Genomic DNA, 20,847 nt, shown 5'->3' with positions numbered 1-20,847 from the left:
CACATAATTTCTTTCTAATTTTTCTTTGGAAAAAAAACAATTCTTGAAATTTAAAGCAAAGTAACCCTGACATTATAAGCATTGCCAGAGATTCTAAGTAGCTTTAACCCTTGAGTTTTTTAATTATACAGTAATACAATGGGCCTATAGGTTTAAGTAGATCACTTGGGATCGCCGGTATAACCAAATCTTATTGGACTTATTGGTGGTCGGTCTACACTTTTTAGATAACAATGTGTCACCTCGTAATAGCACGTTTTCTGGCTAAAGGGTTTACTTTTGTATAAAAGTTTTCAATTTATTTTTTTGTGTTTTGACTATTACTATACTTATTTAGACTATAGTAATACTCTGTTCCGCGTATTTGATTAGAGATATAGTTATTTTATTAACAAGTAATTATAATTATAATTATGAATAATTAAATCAATACAAATAAATATTTATTTATTTAGTATAAATAATTATAAATTAGAATTAACAATTATATTATAATATAAGAATAATAGAAATAATAAATATTTTTATATTTAAAAAAAATAATTGAACAACTTAAATTATAATACGTGTAATATATAATATAATATATACATAATATATATATATATAATAATAAAAATTTACTTATTAAGTATAGATAATTGAACAACTAAAATTAACAATTATATTATAATACAATAGTAATGATAAATAAAAAGGCTTGAAAAAAAAATAATTTAACAACAAAAATTGTTAATTATATTATAATAAATAAATAACTTTAAATAATTGTTTTTTAAGTGTAAATAATTTATCCGCTAGAATTGTTGATAATCTTATAATATTTGTAATATCTTGCAAACTGCAGTTTCTGACATTGTTAGCACCCCTAGACGAAAACGCATACCTAACCGGAGTTGATGACTTAGTGCACCCCTAATTGAGAGCAGGAATAGCCTACAATAGTTCAAATGCTAATAAAACAACATATGGTCTTTTCTTCTAGTCAACGGATAGGAACGCTAAATTAAGTGGAATAAAAAAATTTTGTAAAATACTGAAGTGCAGGAGGAAGAAAGTCACCTTTCCGAATTCTTATCGTAGCGGAATTAATGCCACGAATTACGACAGTTGCGCATATGTGTAACGATTTTGCTTTCATTTTCCACTCACGCTGGATTCTTCATTATATTTCCATAGTTAATGCAATTGCATTATACATTATTGAAAATTGCTAATATCATTTATTGAACGTTTGATCCTTGCCACTAAAATAAATCCCAGGAAGGGAATCCGTGACACGTACGTCATCATCACTTTCGCTTTGTTGAACTGCAAAAGGTGCAAAATATGCTTAAATGCATATTAAAATTCACAAAAAAATTTTAACTAAGAAATCAACAAAAAAAAAATAAATAAATAAGAAATGAGCAAATCATGTCTGTGGGTTTCATTGAGTCAAATCGCTTCTGTCTAAGAATCTGAAGTCTGAAATCGATATAGCCCGCATGTTGCACTTTTTGTTGTGCCTTCACAAAAACTGTTTACATCTTTTCTTTGCATTCGATTTGTGTTTTCTTGTTATTGAGCTCTTGTGCCTTTCAATCGACAAAGATGCAATGCTATTCAAAGGATATTTCAATCGACGCAATGTGCAAAAGTAGGCATATCACATATCTCTCAATGGTTGCTTTACGGCGTTCAAAGCGTCCCCTCAACTGCCTAAAGACCGACCGTCTGTCACGGCGCTTTGTTTGCGAGAACGTTTAAATTTGATTTTTAACATCTGATCTCGATTGTCTGTTAACTTCTTCAAATCTTCGAATAAGGCACAGAGCATCTCATCTCATCACAGTTGTTGGCTGTGGGCTGTTCTGATTTGCTGGTTGCTTTGATTTTTAAAATTTATTGCTTCTAATTGTTGGTGGGTTTTTTCGTCTCAATCATTTGTCAGCTGCTGTGAATGGAAACTAGAACCTCTTAGAAGTCTGTGATGTCTGATTAAATTTTATGCGTGCTAATCTGTGGCCATGTCAGGTGCGATTTTTGGATGACGCGTGCCTATAAGGATTTCCACATATCCACGTACAGACAAACGCACCATTTTTTGCTTGAACGATTGCTTTGTATATTGTAAGGCTGAGCAATTGCTTACATATGTTCTGGTCCTACTCTGGCAGTCATTATCTTTTTATTTGATTGTGAAAAGAACTTCAAGCTAACAGATTAAATTTATATCTAATTTATATAAAAGAATTTTTTATTAAAGAAAAATTATTAAAAAAAAATATGCATAGACACATGTTACATAAATTCTAAAAATTTTTTTCATAAATACTGAATGTCTAGTTTTGTGTAGGTGCAATTATCCTTCTTACTTCTTTTCCTTTTTGCATTTCGTCCTCCTTACATTTCCTCCTAATTTACCTTTTGCCTACCATCTTGGCAAATATGCAGTCTTTGGTTCTCAGCACATCTGACACAATGCGTTCCACAAAGGCCCTGACAAATCAAAGTGAAGTAAAGAAAATATTTGCTCTGAAATCACATCTGATAAGTCGATGACACTTTGAAGTTGCAAAGACAACAACCCGCAATTTGTGTAGGAGTCAATCCTGGCAAAGTCAGCAAAAGGATGCTCTATGCAAATATGTATTTAAGATGCAAGATTTGCAGCAGCCTTCTCAGCAGTTACTTCCTTTGAGTTCAGCTCGTTCTACTTTCGAATGATAAAGCAAATAGAGAATACCTTTTGGTAATAACTTGAAAGGATGTTGCGTTAGATAATGAATCCTTTTCTGCAATGCCACATTTTCTTGTATTTTTTTTATGTTTTATTTCTTCATTAACATATGCAATATTTTTTCTTTAAATTGTAGCAGAATTTCAATGAGAGTAATAGTTTCTTTGTACTAATATATAATATATATATAATAAATATGAGTTTTCTTTTAAATTTTGCTTTATTTTCGATATAAATTTTACTTTAATAAGTAATATATATAATACGAATATATGCATATGTAGAGCAGTTTATTAGTCGGGGTTGTCAAAGTAAATTTTGGAACCACAACCCTCCAGTAAAATGCAAAAATTTCCACTTTAAATTCATCTAATGATAAACTCTTATCAGAACTCATATTTTAAATAAATGAATATTAATTTGTCAATTAAGTATACAATTAAGCCGTACTGGTCAGCAAACAGGTCATGATTTCTTCAATTTTCAATAAATAAAAAACTAGATTTGACAGACCCATGTAGCTATTGCGTTTCCATAATCGTAATCGATGCCTAATATAGCCTTCACTGAGAAGTAAAACTGCTTACCAATTTTTATGCAAAAAAATTGTTAGAAGGAGAGGTTATAATGTAAGATTTTAACAACTATCTTAGGGATTTATTTTCTCATTGTTTTAACTTAAATAACATAAAGTACATAGAACCATTTGGGACCTTGGACTTTATTAAATGTCCCTTTAACTTAAACTTAAGAAAACATAAAATAACTTTTAACTATGATCTCAAGGACAGATTCTGCTGTTAAATAATCCTCAAAAAAGTGTGTTCCAAAATTATTTTTCAATATTTTTTTTTGGCTAGTTCAAGTAAAATTAATTAAACATAAGTAATTAAAATTTTCGTTGTACGGGATACTGGTATATTGGCATAAAGGTGAGTGTTATTGAGTAACGGCAACAATAAATGTGGCCTTAACAAATATGTGGCCGTTCAATTGGGTCACTTTGGGCTATACAGACTAGGAATAGTAACAATCTAAAGTGTATATTTACTGATCAACTTCAATAAAGCAGTAGGTACAGTTTAAGTATTTTGTAATAAATTATTGTGCTTAAGCACTAAATATTTCAAATAATTTTTTAAAAATTATTTTCCAATTTTTATATAAGTCAATTTTATATGACGAATTGGTCGGTAACCGAAGGAAAGTTTATGGGGCTGAAGAAAAAAAATAATTCAATGATTATGTATACGGATATGTTTATTCATTCGTAATGCATTATAACTAGACTACATGGTAAATAAAATTATAACCGATCCAGCATTCTGTTTAAATGCTCAACACCCCTTTCTCTCCAAAGTTCTTACGGGCAACTTACATAGATTGTGTAGATATGTATAAACTTAGTGTATAAACATTATAAATACATGAAAGCTGCTAAGTCATTCGTGCTTAAAATTATAAACAAATACAGTGATTGTTCCATTGAAAGCTAAACTTTTTTATTGAAGTTTTAAGCAACCTTAAATGATTACTTCAGGATTAATATAAAACTATTATTGAATAACAAAAGCATTTAATTGTATATTTAATGTAAACTTTAAAATTAATCAACAACTATTTTTGAGAAACTCTAAGCACTTCTCTGTATAATGAGTCAATACTTCGCAAACCCATTAAAAATTTACAAAATATTGTATATTGTATATTTTTGTTTTCGTGCCTCGAAACAATGAGAGCAGGTAATGCATTGAAACTGCATTCGAAATAACCCGCTTAATTGTTGACATGTTTCTTTGGCCTACTTATGGCTTCGAACCGAAAGTCTAAGAGTCTTACCAAATATAAAGGCAAATATGCCTCCCATTGCCAATTAATGACAAAAAAAAGAAATGAAAACTAAAACTTCATGAGTTGCTAAATAATTTTGTTGCTAATTCGTTAACTGTGAAGTACTGCGAAGTTGAAGATTTCAACAAAAACAAATACACGTTGTGAGCAGAACTCATTATGCGTAAAACTTTCTGCTAAGATAAATTAAAGTATACAAATATATAACATAGATACAATGACAAATAGATAGGTAGACATAGACACATGTTAGTTTTTGGGTACCATCAGTATTGAAATTGTGAAAAAGTGAAAATAATAATGTCAAGTTAACTTCAGCAAAGTTTAGAGTTGGAGAGTTTTTCTTGTTCGATGAGGGTGCAATAATCTTAAGATAACAAATAAGCGAAAGCCTATAAAACTATATAAAGTAGGTTAGATACATATATTTTGAGAATGGCAAATGGCAATTGAACTGTTGAACTCATGAATCCAATAGATATATTAATTATGGAAAATATTACAGAAATTTAAATAGCATTATGCAATATATACGTTTCTTTGTTTTTTGTTATTTATATATGCAACATATCTTTTTTCAGGCTTCCAGAATGTACTTGAGATCTCCAGAATGTGGTATTTTTGATATCATCTTTACGAAATTCCTTAACTGCAATTGCAGCGTAGAATGTGTCACAAAATATTTTTAATTCTAAAAGAAAGAATATACTCAAGTATTAGTCTGGATCGCCAAACAAATCTTCTTTTTATGGATTTTTTTAACTGCAATACCTGCAAAATCTTTTTCATTCTTAAGAATTTTGTGTCATTCTTCTTTTTTACCGCTTGTTTTTCTTCTGTTCTTCTTGAAATATTGTCCTTAAACGTTAAACTTGAACGCCCAACAAACTTTCTTCGCTTAGGCTCCCTTAGGCTGTACTTTCAAAACTTATTTTATAGTACAGAAAGGCAGTATTTTTGACAGTTGAGGAACCACTTAAATTAGACGTTTTGTTACATACTTACAACTCAATGTTTTCTAATCCCTTTGTAATTTACTGTCCAACTTTATATTCTACACAGAAAAATTACTTCGACGACTATCTTGCAGAGTTTTCTCATCTATTTCTCTATAGCAACTCGATTATTTACTTATATTATTATACATTGTATTATCGAATCTTTCACAATACTTTCGGAAGATTTGGTTTTTTAAAAGTACCTTTCACTTGTGCTAAAATATAATACCTTTCAAAAAAGCTAAAATATAATTTAACCATGACCGACAAAGGGCAGACATGTCGGTGTCTTTACATTCTCTCGATCTATTTTTCTCGCTTTCTAGTTCGCTTTCTAGTTTCTAGTCCTAAGTTGCTGCCACAAACTTTTTAGAATTATTCAGAACTGTTCTTCCCTTTATTAATTCGTTATAATCTATTATTTTTGCTGTCCGTGTCTTCAAAAAATATTCTAAGTTGTTGTCACAAACTTTTTGGATTTATTCACAATTGTTCTTGTTATTGTTATTATTTTTTTATTGAGCGTTTGTCCTTTATATTACTCTATACTTACATCTGTTAGTATAAATATATTTGCATTTCCAATTCCATTGTTGATCTTCTCCCTAACAAATAGAGCATCTTTCTTCCAGCTTTCTCCGTTTTAGGCTACCCTAAGCTCTTCAATGTTTAAGGATTAATGATATAATATCTTAAGACTTTTCTGAATTTAATAAATTTGATACCATTATTAGCATACTATTTAGCATACATTGATATTTCCGTATAATAAATTTTTGCATTATTTTTAAATATATTTAATATATTCATTCATTTCATATATTTTTTTTTTATTTTTACCCATCTCAAGACAATGCAAATTTGTCTAAATATTAAAAATGCTTTCATTTTGATGAATCAAAAATGCGAAAAATGCAAAAGCTATCAAAATATTTTAATTTGCGAATAAGTCTCCTACTCACACAAAGCAAGGATAAGTCTTTACTCTTGAAAGGCTTTTGAGGCGCATCAAAGACTCCTATCGCATAATTTTAATCTTCATCAAAATTGTAGAAAAAAAACAAAAAAGATTTTATGAAAAAAATAAAATAAAATGAATAAATAAATAAAACAAAGCCAAACTGAATGAAATATTCTTCTGCAAAAGTAATAAATAAATATTTTTATTTTTATTATTATTTTTTAATCAATCTGTTGGTTGGCTCGTACTATATTCGCATCCAGTCACTGAGACTGACCAAAGGAATTTCTCATTCCACTTATTTTATTGCAACATAATTTTGCTTTAAGAAATTGCTGCATTGTATTTACTAGAGCCAAGTACATACTTCCGCAAATATATATATCTACAGATACTTCTGTATACATGTATATGTAGAAATAAATAAATAATTCCGAAAATGGTTGCAATAAAACTTGCGCCAACAAAACTTTGCCATTCGTTCCAAATTTTTCATTTTGTTCATCTTGGTGCCATTTTCTTCTGCTTTGTGGCTCGAGGTGTGATTGCAAATTTGTAATAATTTTAAAAGAAACAGAAATATAAAAGATATATATACATATATACAAATGTATACATATAGATGGAGGAAATGATTATGACAGTTTTGTAGAAAAGTCTTCAGAAAAAAATTCATTTTGAAGGAAATTAATTATTGCATGGATTTGAAGTATCTGATAGTTCTGTCTGCCTTTACACTGGTTTTAAGTTTTTTTTATAATATAAATTAAAAACAAAATTGAAAAGAAAATAAAATACCATATTTTAATAAAAATATGGATTTTAATATACAAATATACTAAATAAATTGTTCTATTTACATTTACATTATGTCCTCGCTCATACAACTTTGCCACCAGAATCTGTCAAGAGAGGACTCCGAGGCGGGGCCAATTATAACGCAATGGAGAATTGAAGTTGAAATTGACAGGAGGCGGAAAGTATTCTGTGGACCTAGGCATTTGTAAATCCTACCATTTTTGCAACACTACTTCTATATTTTAAGTATAAATATTAGCCATGCTTAGACCCTATTTTCATTCAGCAAACATTGACACTTATGAAGAGAAAGTCTATATTCTCACTGATATAAATACCTATCAGTAAGAATATAGACTTCTCATTAGAAATGTTCTGCATGCTAAGACCCTGTTTTCTTGTTGCGAACATAGACTCTTATCAACAGGAAGTCTATATTCTTATTAATGGATAACTAATAAAGCTGCATCTCATTCAGATTCACGAATGTTGACGATTCATTAACTTCAAGATAACTCTTGTCTGCGTTTTTCAATACATTAATGTAGTAGTGAACGAGCATTTAGATGTACTAGCAAGACTTGGCACCTTTATTATGATACCTCCGGTTTCAAATCCTGCATCTACCAGCCACAAATATAATTTAAGATGCGACCATTTTTTGTGACAGGCCTAGAGAAATTGGGATAATACTTTTTTAGCAACCAAGTCAAAGCAACCTGGCGTTTCTACTCTAAATGTAACTGTAAATGTAAATATAAAACTACTCTGACTTAGTTCATAGAAGTAAATCGACAATATCAACGATAATGTCAATTCTATAGGATGGCATGGTACCATGCTTAATCTGCCTTGTCGAATATTCTGTAGTACATGTTAAACGGCGTTCGAGGAGGAGAAACCGGAATATCTATTGTGTCTATGTTTGGACGTAACGAGAACCAAGCATTTAATATTATAAAGAGAATGAAAATATATATTGAAATATAGTGTAGTACAGAAATAAAATTAATAAGAATATAAGAAGACATTAAAAAGTTAAATTTCTATAACTATAATACTCATATCATATCAGTGGTTTTTAAAAACTTCTTTAACTTGATTGTAAAGTCCAAACTTCTCTATGATATTTCGAAATATTTTACACTGGATATATTGTTTTTTTTTTTTTGCATTCCCATGTTTTCATATGAACTTTGGATTAGTTTCCAAGAAACCCCCTTCAAACGAAACTCTTTATAAGCCTTTGAATATAATATACATATATCATTTTATGAAACATAAATTTGTATTATCATTTCATTAATTTAACACCTTGAGGAAGTTAATTTCTATATACAAATAAGACCGAGCGAGTTTTCAGCTGTGCTTATAGTTTCATCTTAAGAAAATAACAATTCGACAAATTAAGCCCGTCTTGACAATACAGCAGAGAGGGGGAAAAACAAACCTATTTTTGTTTTTGTTGCTCAATGTAAATGTCATGCAGCGCAGAATGCAATCACTAATGGCAAATCAAATATAATTTCAAATCAAGAAAAGGATTTATTTAGATAGAAATATAAAGCAGAATTTGGCACAGATATTCATAAATTCACTGCGACTCTAAACGATGGCAGCTGAAGTTGATTTGTCGCATTCTTCAGATACTTAAATTCATAATAAGAAAATATTGTACAAAAAAAAAACAATGAAAATTAAAACCAAAAATGTGCAGAAAATCAAAGATTATTAAGACAAAATTATAAAGGTCCTTAGCATTTAGACAATAAGTGAAAGTAAGGAAAGGGTCAATGTGAGCGGCATAAATTCACAAAATTTGCAAAGCACTCACCGCAAATTCATCCATTCATAGTCATTCACACATCACAAAAGTAACCGACTGACATTGATGATTTTTGTTGATATATTATTTCTTTTTTATTTTGTTAGAAATGCATAAAAGTGAAATATTTTCTCAGCACAGAAATAAAACTACTTCAACCCAACCTATATAACAGAAGTAAATATAGCTGCATATATACTGTGTACTCACAATCGAAGATCTCGAAGATATGTAAAGGCATATGTAACGAGTTAAAGTGCAAAGTAGTAGTTGAAAAAAAAATTCATAGGGATTTCATAACCAAGTGCTTTAATGGAAATTTGAAAAACGACACTGTCTTTTGTAGTTCCTCAGACTTGTAGTTTCCTACATACTCTGACATGCTTGATATGCATGTCATCCGGAATTTGTGGCTACATTCCTTTTGATGATATATAAACACATGTGAGTTTGCAACTCATTCCCTTCTATATTTATTTTACTTTTATTTATGTTTTTTTTTCAACGATTCATATGAAAAATCCTTTTTATTATATTTTGCTAATCCTTTGCACTTATTTTGCATCTACTTTATGTCATTCCTATAGACACTCGCTGCAAATACTGTTGCAACTTACGTATATTATCCTTGCATATCCTTATGTTCGTTTATATTATATATACTTTTTTTTTTCTTGTTGAATGATTTCATTGATTTATTGTCATTGATTTTTATATGTTATTTTTGTATCCTTTCTCCTGGTTTTGTTTACTTTACTTGCATGGAACTGCAACTACCTGCTGTGTTCTTTAATCACTTTTGATTGTTGTTTGGCTTACAAAATTGTGAAAATAGTTTTAAACACCTTTAAGGTAATTTGTTATGGCAAAATTTTGTTGGATTTAAATTAATTTTTTTTCCTTCAACTGCTAATCCGTTCTACTTTATTGTGTGTAGGCGGTACTTTTCCAAAACTCTTTCGGATTTCTGCAATTTTTTCTCTTATGCAAATCTACTTCAATATTTTTGCACACAATAAACTAATTACGACAGTGCATTACAGTGGGTCATACACATAAGTTTTAAAACAAAATTTGTTTTCGACAATTTTGGTAGGGAATTCCTATTAAAATAATGCAAAATTTGTTAAAAAATTCAGGAAATTAGGTTTTGTTATGCTAAAGATATGTCAATAACTTAAAAGTTCTAAACAGCTGCGCTACTGACTCCTAATCTGTAGTATTGATTCTAAAACTGTATTTAATGAAGTAGATTCTTTTAGAAGAAAAATGAACTTTCTCCATAAGAAGGTTACTTTTTACTAACCGCAAAGTGGCAGTACCTCAAAGCATAGCTTAAAAATATGTGACAACTTAGACAAGGTATTAGGTATACTAATAGTTCCTTATTAATATATTATGTCGATGCTGCTTTGAGCTAGTGCACTTAAGCACTTATACTCTTTTTTAACTCAATGTGTTTTCAAAACCCCTCTTTACACTTTGATTAGATTATTGTTTATCACTTCATCAGACTAAGCAATAGTTGACCTTAGATCTGCATACCTCCCCGAGGAGCCTGTAACCATTTTAAGAGTTGATAACGCGGTGTTGGTAAGTCTGTCAGTTTTCGCAAATTGTTTCATTATTAATATTTTACACAATATAATTTTGTTCACATTTTGTTATCATATAATTATAATGTTTGTATTTCTTTTACTCCTTATACATTTTTAGTTAGGAAAACAGACCACACGAAGTTGTTCAGCTCTCTATGTGCTCTTCTCTTCAATTATAATTATAACCCCTCTTTCCTCATTGAAACGTGAGCTAGTGTCTAAAGCACGTTAACTCAATAGTGTGAATTGTGAATTGTGATAAATACCCATTATCAGGTGATTTAAAAAAATTAATGGTTTGATATAATATACATATTGTAAAACTTTATATTTATGTATGTATGTATTAATACAGAACACTTTCTACTATCACTATTAATATATAGCCAATTTTATGTAACACGTTATTCAAGAAATAGACTTATAATATATTTATTACTCACTCAAATACTTGCAGTAAATAATATTCATAAACGAGGTAAGTTTTGTACCTTTATGTTAAATGTTCTAAATTATTTTTGTGGTTCAGAGTGCTGCCAACTCCACACCTACTATAGAATATTTCACCGTGCACAAATTTTACTTATAACTTCAGTCGTGTCTTCAATATATACCGAATTATTCTAGTAGTTACTATATTAATCAAAGGAAAAGCAATTTTCATTTCCTTCAACTATCTATTTGTCTTAAATCATAGTTATAAATCAAGTATAGAACTTACAGTCATTAATAAGAAAGACAAATGTTTTTCATATAAGAAAATTACATTTTAACTGAAACATATATAACATATATATAATATATAACATATATAATAGTCAATAAAAGTTCAGATTGATTGGATTACATAAATATGTTTTCAAAATAATCTTGTCGACCTTAAATATTACTTAAACCCAAATCACTTAATATAATCAGTAAAATATAAAATAGAAAAAACATACTTTTATAGATTGACAAGAGTCCTTGAAGTCCACCTCCCAACTAAAAGTTTTTATTTTTTTTTTTTGGAAATAAAGGCTAGCCAGACATACATGCTTAAAAGAAATGCAATTACGTGCAATAGACTGAAAAAAATTTGCACCAAAAGAAGTTTGACTTGGCATCTAGTACAGCAGTGTATACATATAAATCGCATTTGAAAAACTGCAATGCACCGCATTTTTGCAAAATTTCCTCAAACAATCGAGTTTAAATAGCAAAATTGCACGTAAAAAATGAAATTTTCACTGAAGTGCACAAACAATGCAACGAAATGCATTTTCAGCTTAAGTTATGCAGATAAGTGCAGTTATTCCTTTTTCGGTTGCGCCAATACATAATGTAGCAGTTTCAGTAGGAAGAGTAAGGATAATGGCTATTTAAGCCTCTTCTTTTTAGAAAAAGCTTCGCAAATAATGCACAAAAAATGGGGTAAAAAAAACAAAATAAATAAAAACACCAAAGTAGAAAAAAATTGTATCTGAAGGATTTGTTGAGAAGCAAACACATATCAGTTAGCACAGCAACAATAAGTATGGGTGCAATATATTGCAATTTTTTAAATCAAACATTAAAACTGCCAGGCAGGACATTACAATTTTGCATTATTGGCTGCGCTATGCAATTCATACCAATTTTTCGGTTGCATTACAAAAAAATAGCAAATAAAAACTTTTTTGTTTGCTACTTGCAAATGCATTGAATGCAATTCTTTATTTCCAATTTTTATTTATTTTTTTTATATTTGTATTTTAATTTTTTGTTATGTTGTATTTTGTAATCTCACAAGTCAATCAGTCAAAAGTCGTACACCAAACCAGCGCAATTTCTAAAGTCCTTATTATCCTTGCATGCAATATGCCCATATAGCAAAACAACCATTTTTTTATTTTTATATTCAGACCGCTTCAATGTGCAAAAAGCATTTGAGTATGAGAAAGTGGAAAGGCAGCTCTAAAACCAAGCGCCAAGTAGACTGCAGTGCAGCGTTGCATGCATTTGCACTAAGTTGCATACACGTACGCTGGTCCTCTGCACGTATGCACTTGGTATATTGTCTACGCGGCGTTATACTTAATCTCATATGGCAAAGAGGCAACCAGCTAAGCTGATACACATTGGTATCTATAAATTATAGGCAGCTAGTAGGCGCAACATCTGGGCGAATTCAACGTATGCAGTTTCGAGTAGTAAACGCATTCGTATAGATATGTAATTGTAGATGGATATACGGAAGACTATGCGACTCATGCTACAAACTCTGTTGCAGCCACAAAATCTGTTGAAATTAGAAAAAAATATTACAAAAGTTTTCAATTAAAAAGAATTGCAAGCGCGGCGTACTTATTTATGATTTTCGTTATATTATCGCAACTGCATTTGATGCTGAGTAAGTAGCACATAATACAGGGTACACAAAATCATTATAAGATAGCATTAACAAAATCATAAATCATTTAAAATCGTTAAAAATCCAGATTTTCAAAATTCAGATGTTAAATATTAGGAAACTATTAGTCATAAGTAGTCTCCGAGAGACTTTACTTCAAATATCATGGATTGCATAGAAGAATGTTTCAAGTTTCAATCACGAAATCATATATAAATACAACTAATATATTGATTAATAGTTTTCAATATAATAAAGGTAAATTATTGAGGAGCTACAAGTTATACGTGATCTCCTCCTGAGATGAATGTAGCCTCATTATAGCAAGAAATAACGTTACATTCGTAGAGATATAGCATTAGCAACTGCAAGAGTTCTGCTATTTCCATAAAAATAGATTTATAAGATATAACTTTTATCACATATACAGTGCATATGTTACTTTTATCGCAATAACAATACCGAATTATGGGCTCTATTTATAATACTATTGTAAAACTTTCTATATATCCCTCTTGAGTTAATCGAAAAGTTTTCGCACTGAAAGAACTAGTAGTTCACTAAGACCATTAAAAAACAGAATCAAAATTAAGTAAAGTGGTGGTAGATATGTATATAGTAGCAACAGAATATATGACAAATACTATCCTAATTTAAGACATATTCGATTACATTATCGACGTTTTATAGGTGAAAGACTTTCTCTATTAAAAGCAAGAGTATACAATATTTCACTGAATATTTCACTAATTATGAGTATTAATCTTTTATGATATTACCGCTCTATATAAATGAGAAAAAAATCTCAGCACCATCTAACATAAACGAAGACGATTGATTTATTTAATTTATTTTAAATTATTTTAAAATAGATCTTAATATTAGATAAATATTCTAATCTAAGATGAACTATAATTTTTTTATAAACTCTAGGAACCATAAAACTTATAGATATTTGATAGACTCTCTATCTATATATCTATCTATATATCTATCTATATATATAGAATAAAACAAGCATAGATATTTGAATCAATTTATCAGTTTCAAGAGTTGATCGGAATGTTATTTCAAACTGCACCCTGCTTAATTGCTTCAGTTTGCCTCGATATGCCAGAACTCAACTGCTAATGCACTAATTCTGATATAAAAAGAAACAAATATCTATTTACGCTTAGTAGGCTTTTTTCACTAACGAAATGTTGTGCTTATTTCGTAATAATAAATAATTTGCCTTCACTACTGATATCACTTATTTTATCATTATTACTGTTGTGCTGTTGAAATCTTCGCTAATAAACGGCAAATGTATTATCGCATGTGTGATGCTGTGAATTCCATCTGAATCCCGATTACAAGTTGCACAGCAGATACACTTTACATACTGATACAATACCAAATGCAACTAAGCCAAGTTAATCCAACCTAAAATGCATTTTTCGTAAACATTACTGCGTCTGCCCCTACCCCAGTGTTTCAGATACTCTTATTGCTACTTTTGTCTAATTTGTAAATTTGACTTGTATGCACAAATTCCACTCAACTTTATGAATATTAGAAATTTCTTTTAAAAGAAAAATAAATTTAGACAATAAAAAAAGTTCACTAGTTCACTAATACTTTTGTGGTTTTTAATTTCCACGAAATTTATACTTTTACTCACTTTTGAAGTAATTATGAGAATGAAAAGTATAGCACAATTCTCAATATTGTAAATATGAATTGTAAAAGTGTCATTATTTTTATAAAAGAAAAAAGTTATACTTTATTAATCAATAATTTTGGCACGATTTCAATCTTTGGAGCTTCCCGAATTTTAATTTGATTTAAGATAAGTCGATAAAGCTATATTTCAGTATAGCTTGGTTCTGCAGATATCAACGTTTAATGTTATTTCTTCTTTTACGTTGATTATTATACACAATGTTTATGTTCATTGCCTCAAACAATCCCGCAATATGAGTCTTCAAAATAGCTGGAGATACTTTTATAATGCAGGCATAACATACTTGAGAGACTGAAAAGAACGAAGAGCTACAACTGAAAGTTCGTTGAGCTGGAAATAGCTAGGGATATTTTTGAATGGCAGACATGCCTGAAAATAGCTGAAAAGAATAAGCAGTTGGAACTAAAAGCTTCTTGGACTGTTAATAGCTGGAGATAATTTTGAACTACAGGCATGTCTAAAAATATCTCTGAAGCTTCTGAAAGCTTCTTGGGCTGTCAATAGCTGCAGATACTTTTGAACCGCTCGCAGGCACACCTGAAAACGTCTAAAAAGAACAAGTAGTAGTAACAACCAATAGCTACTTGAGTTAAATTTAAAAAGAGCCAGGTCTCTGTTTTACAAAGTTATGCTTAAACCAGACTGGATACATGATATAAAACTTTGGAGCACAGCAAGTACTTCTAATACAGAACAGATCCATGGTATATATCAAACTGGTATTCACAGGGAAATACAAATTCCATTTATGAGAACGAAAGTTCAAAAATCCGACTATAGGGGCATAGCAATATTAAACTGACATGCCAACGAGTTAGTTGGTAATCTGCTATACAATAGTCAGTCTGCAAAAAGATTGGAGAAGTTTTAGGCTTTGGAGCACATTGCTGTATGTTAACTCTTGTGAAACTGATAAGGGATAAAAAAAATCGAAACACCAGAACAATATAGTTCACATATTATGGTAAAACGTATTCTAATTGCGAACTCTATTAAGAACAGTAAATTTGAACAACGAAATATTTCTTATATTTTAAAATATAAAAGATATAAATTTGAGGATTTCGATATATAGATATATATAAACAATTTTGCATTTATTTAATTAAATTAAAAATAAATTCCGATAAAATTTTTATAATAGACTTAACGAAGGGCTTTGAGTAGTTGTAATGCTTTTAATTTTAATCAACATCAATAGTTCTTAAAAACTAAAAATAAAAGCCTATAATTGGAATTATAGGGATAATTGGAATAGGGATATATAAAATAACAAAATACCAATAATATTTAGTTTTTCGGTAGCAGGAAACATGTATGATATCCTCTGTTTACAATTCAATATGAAAATTAAATCCGTATAATTTCGTGTTTATATTCTATACTTTTAACGGCTAATTGATCGTTACCGAAATTAGTTCAAGAAATGTAAAATAAAAAGATTTTCATAATTTGAAAACTTTGAGAAGTAATTTAAATTATTGAATAATTATTTTTACTTGTCAAAACTTATCACATTAAAAATTTATTTTTATTAATTTATATTAATTTATTAAAAATTGGTCATATCTACCAATTATTTTCTTTTCAAAATTTTATAATTAATAATTTCAAATTAAAGACGATCTTGTGTACAATCAGAAAGTTAAGAAAAATAGAAGCCTATTAACATTAATGAGACAAATGCTATTATTTACAGATAATGGCTATAGCATTAAATAATTCTCCGTACTCACTCAGAAAGCGTTTTAGACAAGAAGAAGAGTATGAAGCAAATCAAAAAACCAGAGAAACGAAACTATTACTCGATTTGCGAGAGGGAACTGTACTAACACGCACACCTCTCAATTGGCTCAGTATAATCATATTCTATATAATATTTTTTATATGTCTGGCCCTTTTTTGGCTTTTATGCTATCTAATATACTCATTAACAATAGAAGAATTAACACCAAGAAGAGCCATGGAAGAACCTGGATTCAGTTTTTACCCTCGCCTAAAGGATCAGAATTCTCCTAATATAGAATTTAGAGAAAATTATCATAAAGAAATGCTCCCCTACATCACAGAAATAAAGAAATTTTTTGCAAAATTTGATGCAGAAGAAGGAAATCGATATGCGGGCTGTGAAGCGAAAATCGGCTTTGGATATAATGACAATGAACCATGTGTATTTCTTAAAATTAATCGTGCGATTGGTTTTAAAGCGAAAACTTACGATGATGCTGCCGATTTACCTTATTTTGCTCCTGATTCTTTAAGAGCGCAAATAACTGCAAATTCTGCAAAAGGAAAAAGTCCGAATGAAAATAAAAATAAAATCTGGATAACCTGTGATGCTGAAAACCTTGATATGAAATTTATACCAACGAATTCGTATGATTCGGAAAAGATTTATGTTGACAAAAAAATTCAGTACGATAAAGAGACTCAAAGACATTCTGGCACATATAAATTTTATGGCAAACTAGATTTTGATCGTGTTGTAGCTCTAAAATTTACTAATGTGACTCGTAATAAAAAAATTTTGGTGAGATGCTTATTATGGGCTAAGAATATTTTTCAAGATGTCGATCATAATGGAGAGTCAGCGATTCATTTCCATATTAAAATTGACTCCCTAAAATCTCAACATGGAGACGGTTCAGATGAATCAGGTAACCAGGATGAGTCCAAACCTGCATCTTCTGGTCCTTCTGCGCCTCCCACTTCTGCGCCTCCCGCTCCCGCTCCTCCCGCTCCCGCTCCCGATACTCCCCCTTCTGATCCAAAAGTAAGTCTCTCCGCAGAACCAAAATAAACTACTACAGAAATGTAAAATACTAATAACACTAATATTATAAAGGTGGGAAACATGATACCTAGGCGTCGCTAACGAAAATATTGTGAATTGTGAATAATATTGTATATAAAACTGTATATAAAGTATTACTATATAAATAAATACATTAATATTATTAACTAAATTTTTCGAATTATAGGGCATCATTCTGTTTATATTATAATAGCTATATAGTTTACACAAAGTTATATTTTTAGACGGTTAAGATATTTGCAATGCACTTAAAGAAAAATTGCAGACATTTTCAAGTATAAAACATTTTCAACAACCTGGTAAAAGGAATTAATTTAATTAAATACTAAAACTATGCTCTCAATTTTTAAATGAAACTAAGCAAATTTTACTAATAGATTTTTAATGAACAGATCTCAAATACGGTCGTTTAACCGGAATCAATTGACTGAAATCTAGGACTGCAATTTTAATTAGATAATTGTAATTCTTTATTAAAATTATATATTTGATTAACATTATTATAAAATATCACTCAGGTTGGTTTCGTTCTAGATAGCATACACCTACATACAACTAACAGTTATAACTAACTTCATTTATTTTGTTATTATCATCACTTTTAGTTGATAGATATGTATGTTAAGACAACTTTTATAATATAACTACAATAATAAATTAACCCGTCTTGGTTTGTGCAGCCTTGGCTACTTGTGAAAAAACACGATTAATCATCACTTCTAATTTGACAGGCACGAATTGCAGGTCTGGCACTTGCAGTCCAAACAAATTATGTACAGACTATAAACTAACTAAAAAAATCTGTATATTTCCTAGGACCACTGAAGATAAGTACTTGGCAATACTCGAAATAGCGTTGTAGAGTCAACCAAATTTCAATAAATTAACTAAAATTTTTGTTGTTGTCCTTTATTTCTATTCCATCCTTTCATTTCTATCCCTATTTATTTGTATACAATTTCTTATCGTCTTATAACTATAAATTATATGTTATATAGTCAACAAATTATATATTTGTTGTGTCTGTACAAAACAATTTATACAATACAATTTTTTTTTCATATATAAAATTTATTTCAAAATTAAATTTAATAGAAATACTACTTTAATTACTAAAGTAAGCATAAGTTTTTTAAAAGTGTTCGTATATATACGTACTATAATATATAAATAAAAACTTTTTTAAAAGAAAAACTTTTTTGCTTTCTTCGGATAAGAAATAATGCAATGAACCTAGGTAAAAGCAATGTAGGAACTACCACGTTTTCTGAATTCTTAAGTGTCTGGATTACTGAGTGCAAATTGTGTATATGGGATACTGACTCATACTTGAGCAATCTGAACCAAAATTGAAAATAAAAAAAATTATGTTTAAGTGAACTGATATGGTGAAGTGTTTAACGTACCTTACTTATTGATTTATTATTTATATTACCATAAAAATTACATATATATACATATATAAATATAGTTCCACCTTAAGATACTTAAGATTAAGGTATTTAAACGAAATCTTGACATAATTATTTGTAACATATCTTTTGCTAGAAGTTCTGGAGAGCTGTATTAATTTTTGAATTCATTTAAAATTAATTCTTTTTTTTTAAATATGTATGTATATATATATATATTTATATATTGTATGTTTTTAATCCTACACATTTAAATATCTAAATGCTCATAAAAATTAAGTAAAAAGTTTAAAACACGAAATATTTGTCTCAATATCACTTGCCAAACTGCATTAAATTGCATATCCTGCTGCGTAACTGGTGCACATTGCAAAACTGCATTTCATTGCAATGCTTTTAACTTGAATAAAACGCTCTACATAGCATAGCACTGGCTTGTTTAGGTTCGTTCATGCCTCAGACTACAAAGTAAATATTGCTGGTTCGTGGAGTCTGCATTTGGTCCATTAAAAACGCACTTCAGAGAGTTAACTTAAGTTGCGTTGAGTTGGATTTGGCCCTTTTCATGTTTGATTTATTTGATTTTTTCTCATTTTATTTTGTTTCTTTTGTTATTAATTAACTGCATTCTGTGTCCATTGCGCCTCACCTCATTGCCTTTGCGTATGCTGCCCACTTCCGTTAAGGACTGTTCTATTAAAATTCTTCCCTTAATGTCCGTCAAATTGTTTGTCCAAGTACAATTCTTACTCAGTTTCGCCAACTTTTTTAATATACTTTTTAACCCTTCGCAATGTCTTCGCTCACATTCGTTGCATTTAAGCCATACTATACTACCTTTTGTACATTGTTTTCCTTTCGGCTTTTTTTTAATATTTTATTCAAACCGCACACCACCCCTTAACTTCATCATCATCTTTTAACTTTTTCACAACTTTTTTGTTTTTTTTTTTTAATTAATTAATGTGCAAAGAACATTTTCTACAAGTTGACTTGTTTCAAACTCATTCATTTTAAGGCAGGCTCCTACCTTTTTACTAGCTTGCCCTCCTCTGCCTGCTACAACTTTGACTTCCGTTTTATACTCTTCCATTACTAAACATACCAACCCAAAAATTTCCAACCAACCTGGAGTTTGTACTTTTTTTACTCTTATTTTTACTTTTATTTTTATTTTATGTAAGTTAAGGTAATGTTATCCGTTTAGCAATGTATTAAAACAAAAACAACAACAAAAGCAACTACCACTACCACTACCACTACTAAGCGCCAAGCATCTAGTAAATGTAGAATAAAGCGTCGTAAGGTAAAGAAATTCAGTTAATTTGCCGAAGAAGTCAGTGTTGCCACGGGTCTGCCTATAAATGCTCCATAGTTTAGTGGGTTGCAATATTTTGCATTTTCTTTTGTGTGTGTGCACTTGGTATAATATATTCTCCCTCCCACATGCCGAGAATATGCAACAAAATATTTCATTTTATTTCTATTTTCTTTCCTTCTCACGACTTTTTAAGTGTAGCAAAACTTTGGTGGTAAAATGTAAGGAAAGCTACTTCAGTAGATCCTGCAACTGCAACTGAGAGAACAATCAAAAAAGTAGTAGATTTCCATTTCGTTTCTTACTCAAATAGAATGTATTTAATTTCCAAAAATTTAATTTGATGAAATATGAACATTTCAACAGATTTCGAAATTTTGCTTCATTAGAGTTACAACAATAATATTAATTAGCAATGTTAATCGCGTTTTGTGTTTATCTAGAAAGAAAAT

General features: G+C 29.7%; 1 protein-coding gene and 1 long non-coding RNA gene across 2 annotated transcripts in view; both read left to right on the top strand.

Moving 5' to 3' along the window:
- The window catches only part of LOC119678441, a 112,285-nt gene that overhangs the window by 50,086 nt on the left and 41,352 nt on the right, over positions 1-20,847 (top strand). The window lies entirely within an intron of this gene.
- LOC119678440 (sodium/potassium-transporting ATPase subunit beta-1-like) lies at positions 16,473-17,752 on the top strand. Its single transcript, XM_038090263.1, has one exon. It carries the CDS (start codon positions 16,553-16,555, stop codon positions 17,648-17,650), a length of 1,098 nt encoding a protein of 365 aa, XP_037946191.1. The 5' UTR covers positions 16,473-16,552; the 3' UTR covers positions 17,651-17,752.

Source organism: Teleopsis dalmanni, chromosome 2, assembly GCF_002237135.1.
Source record: "Teleopsis dalmanni isolate 2A chromosome 2, ASM223713v2, whole genome shotgun sequence".
Classification (NCBI taxonomy): Eukaryota; Metazoa; Arthropoda; class Insecta; order Diptera; family Diopsidae; genus Teleopsis; species Teleopsis dalmanni.
Note: the sequence above shows the minus strand (reverse complement) of the source record. Positions and strands in the feature narration are given on the sequence as shown.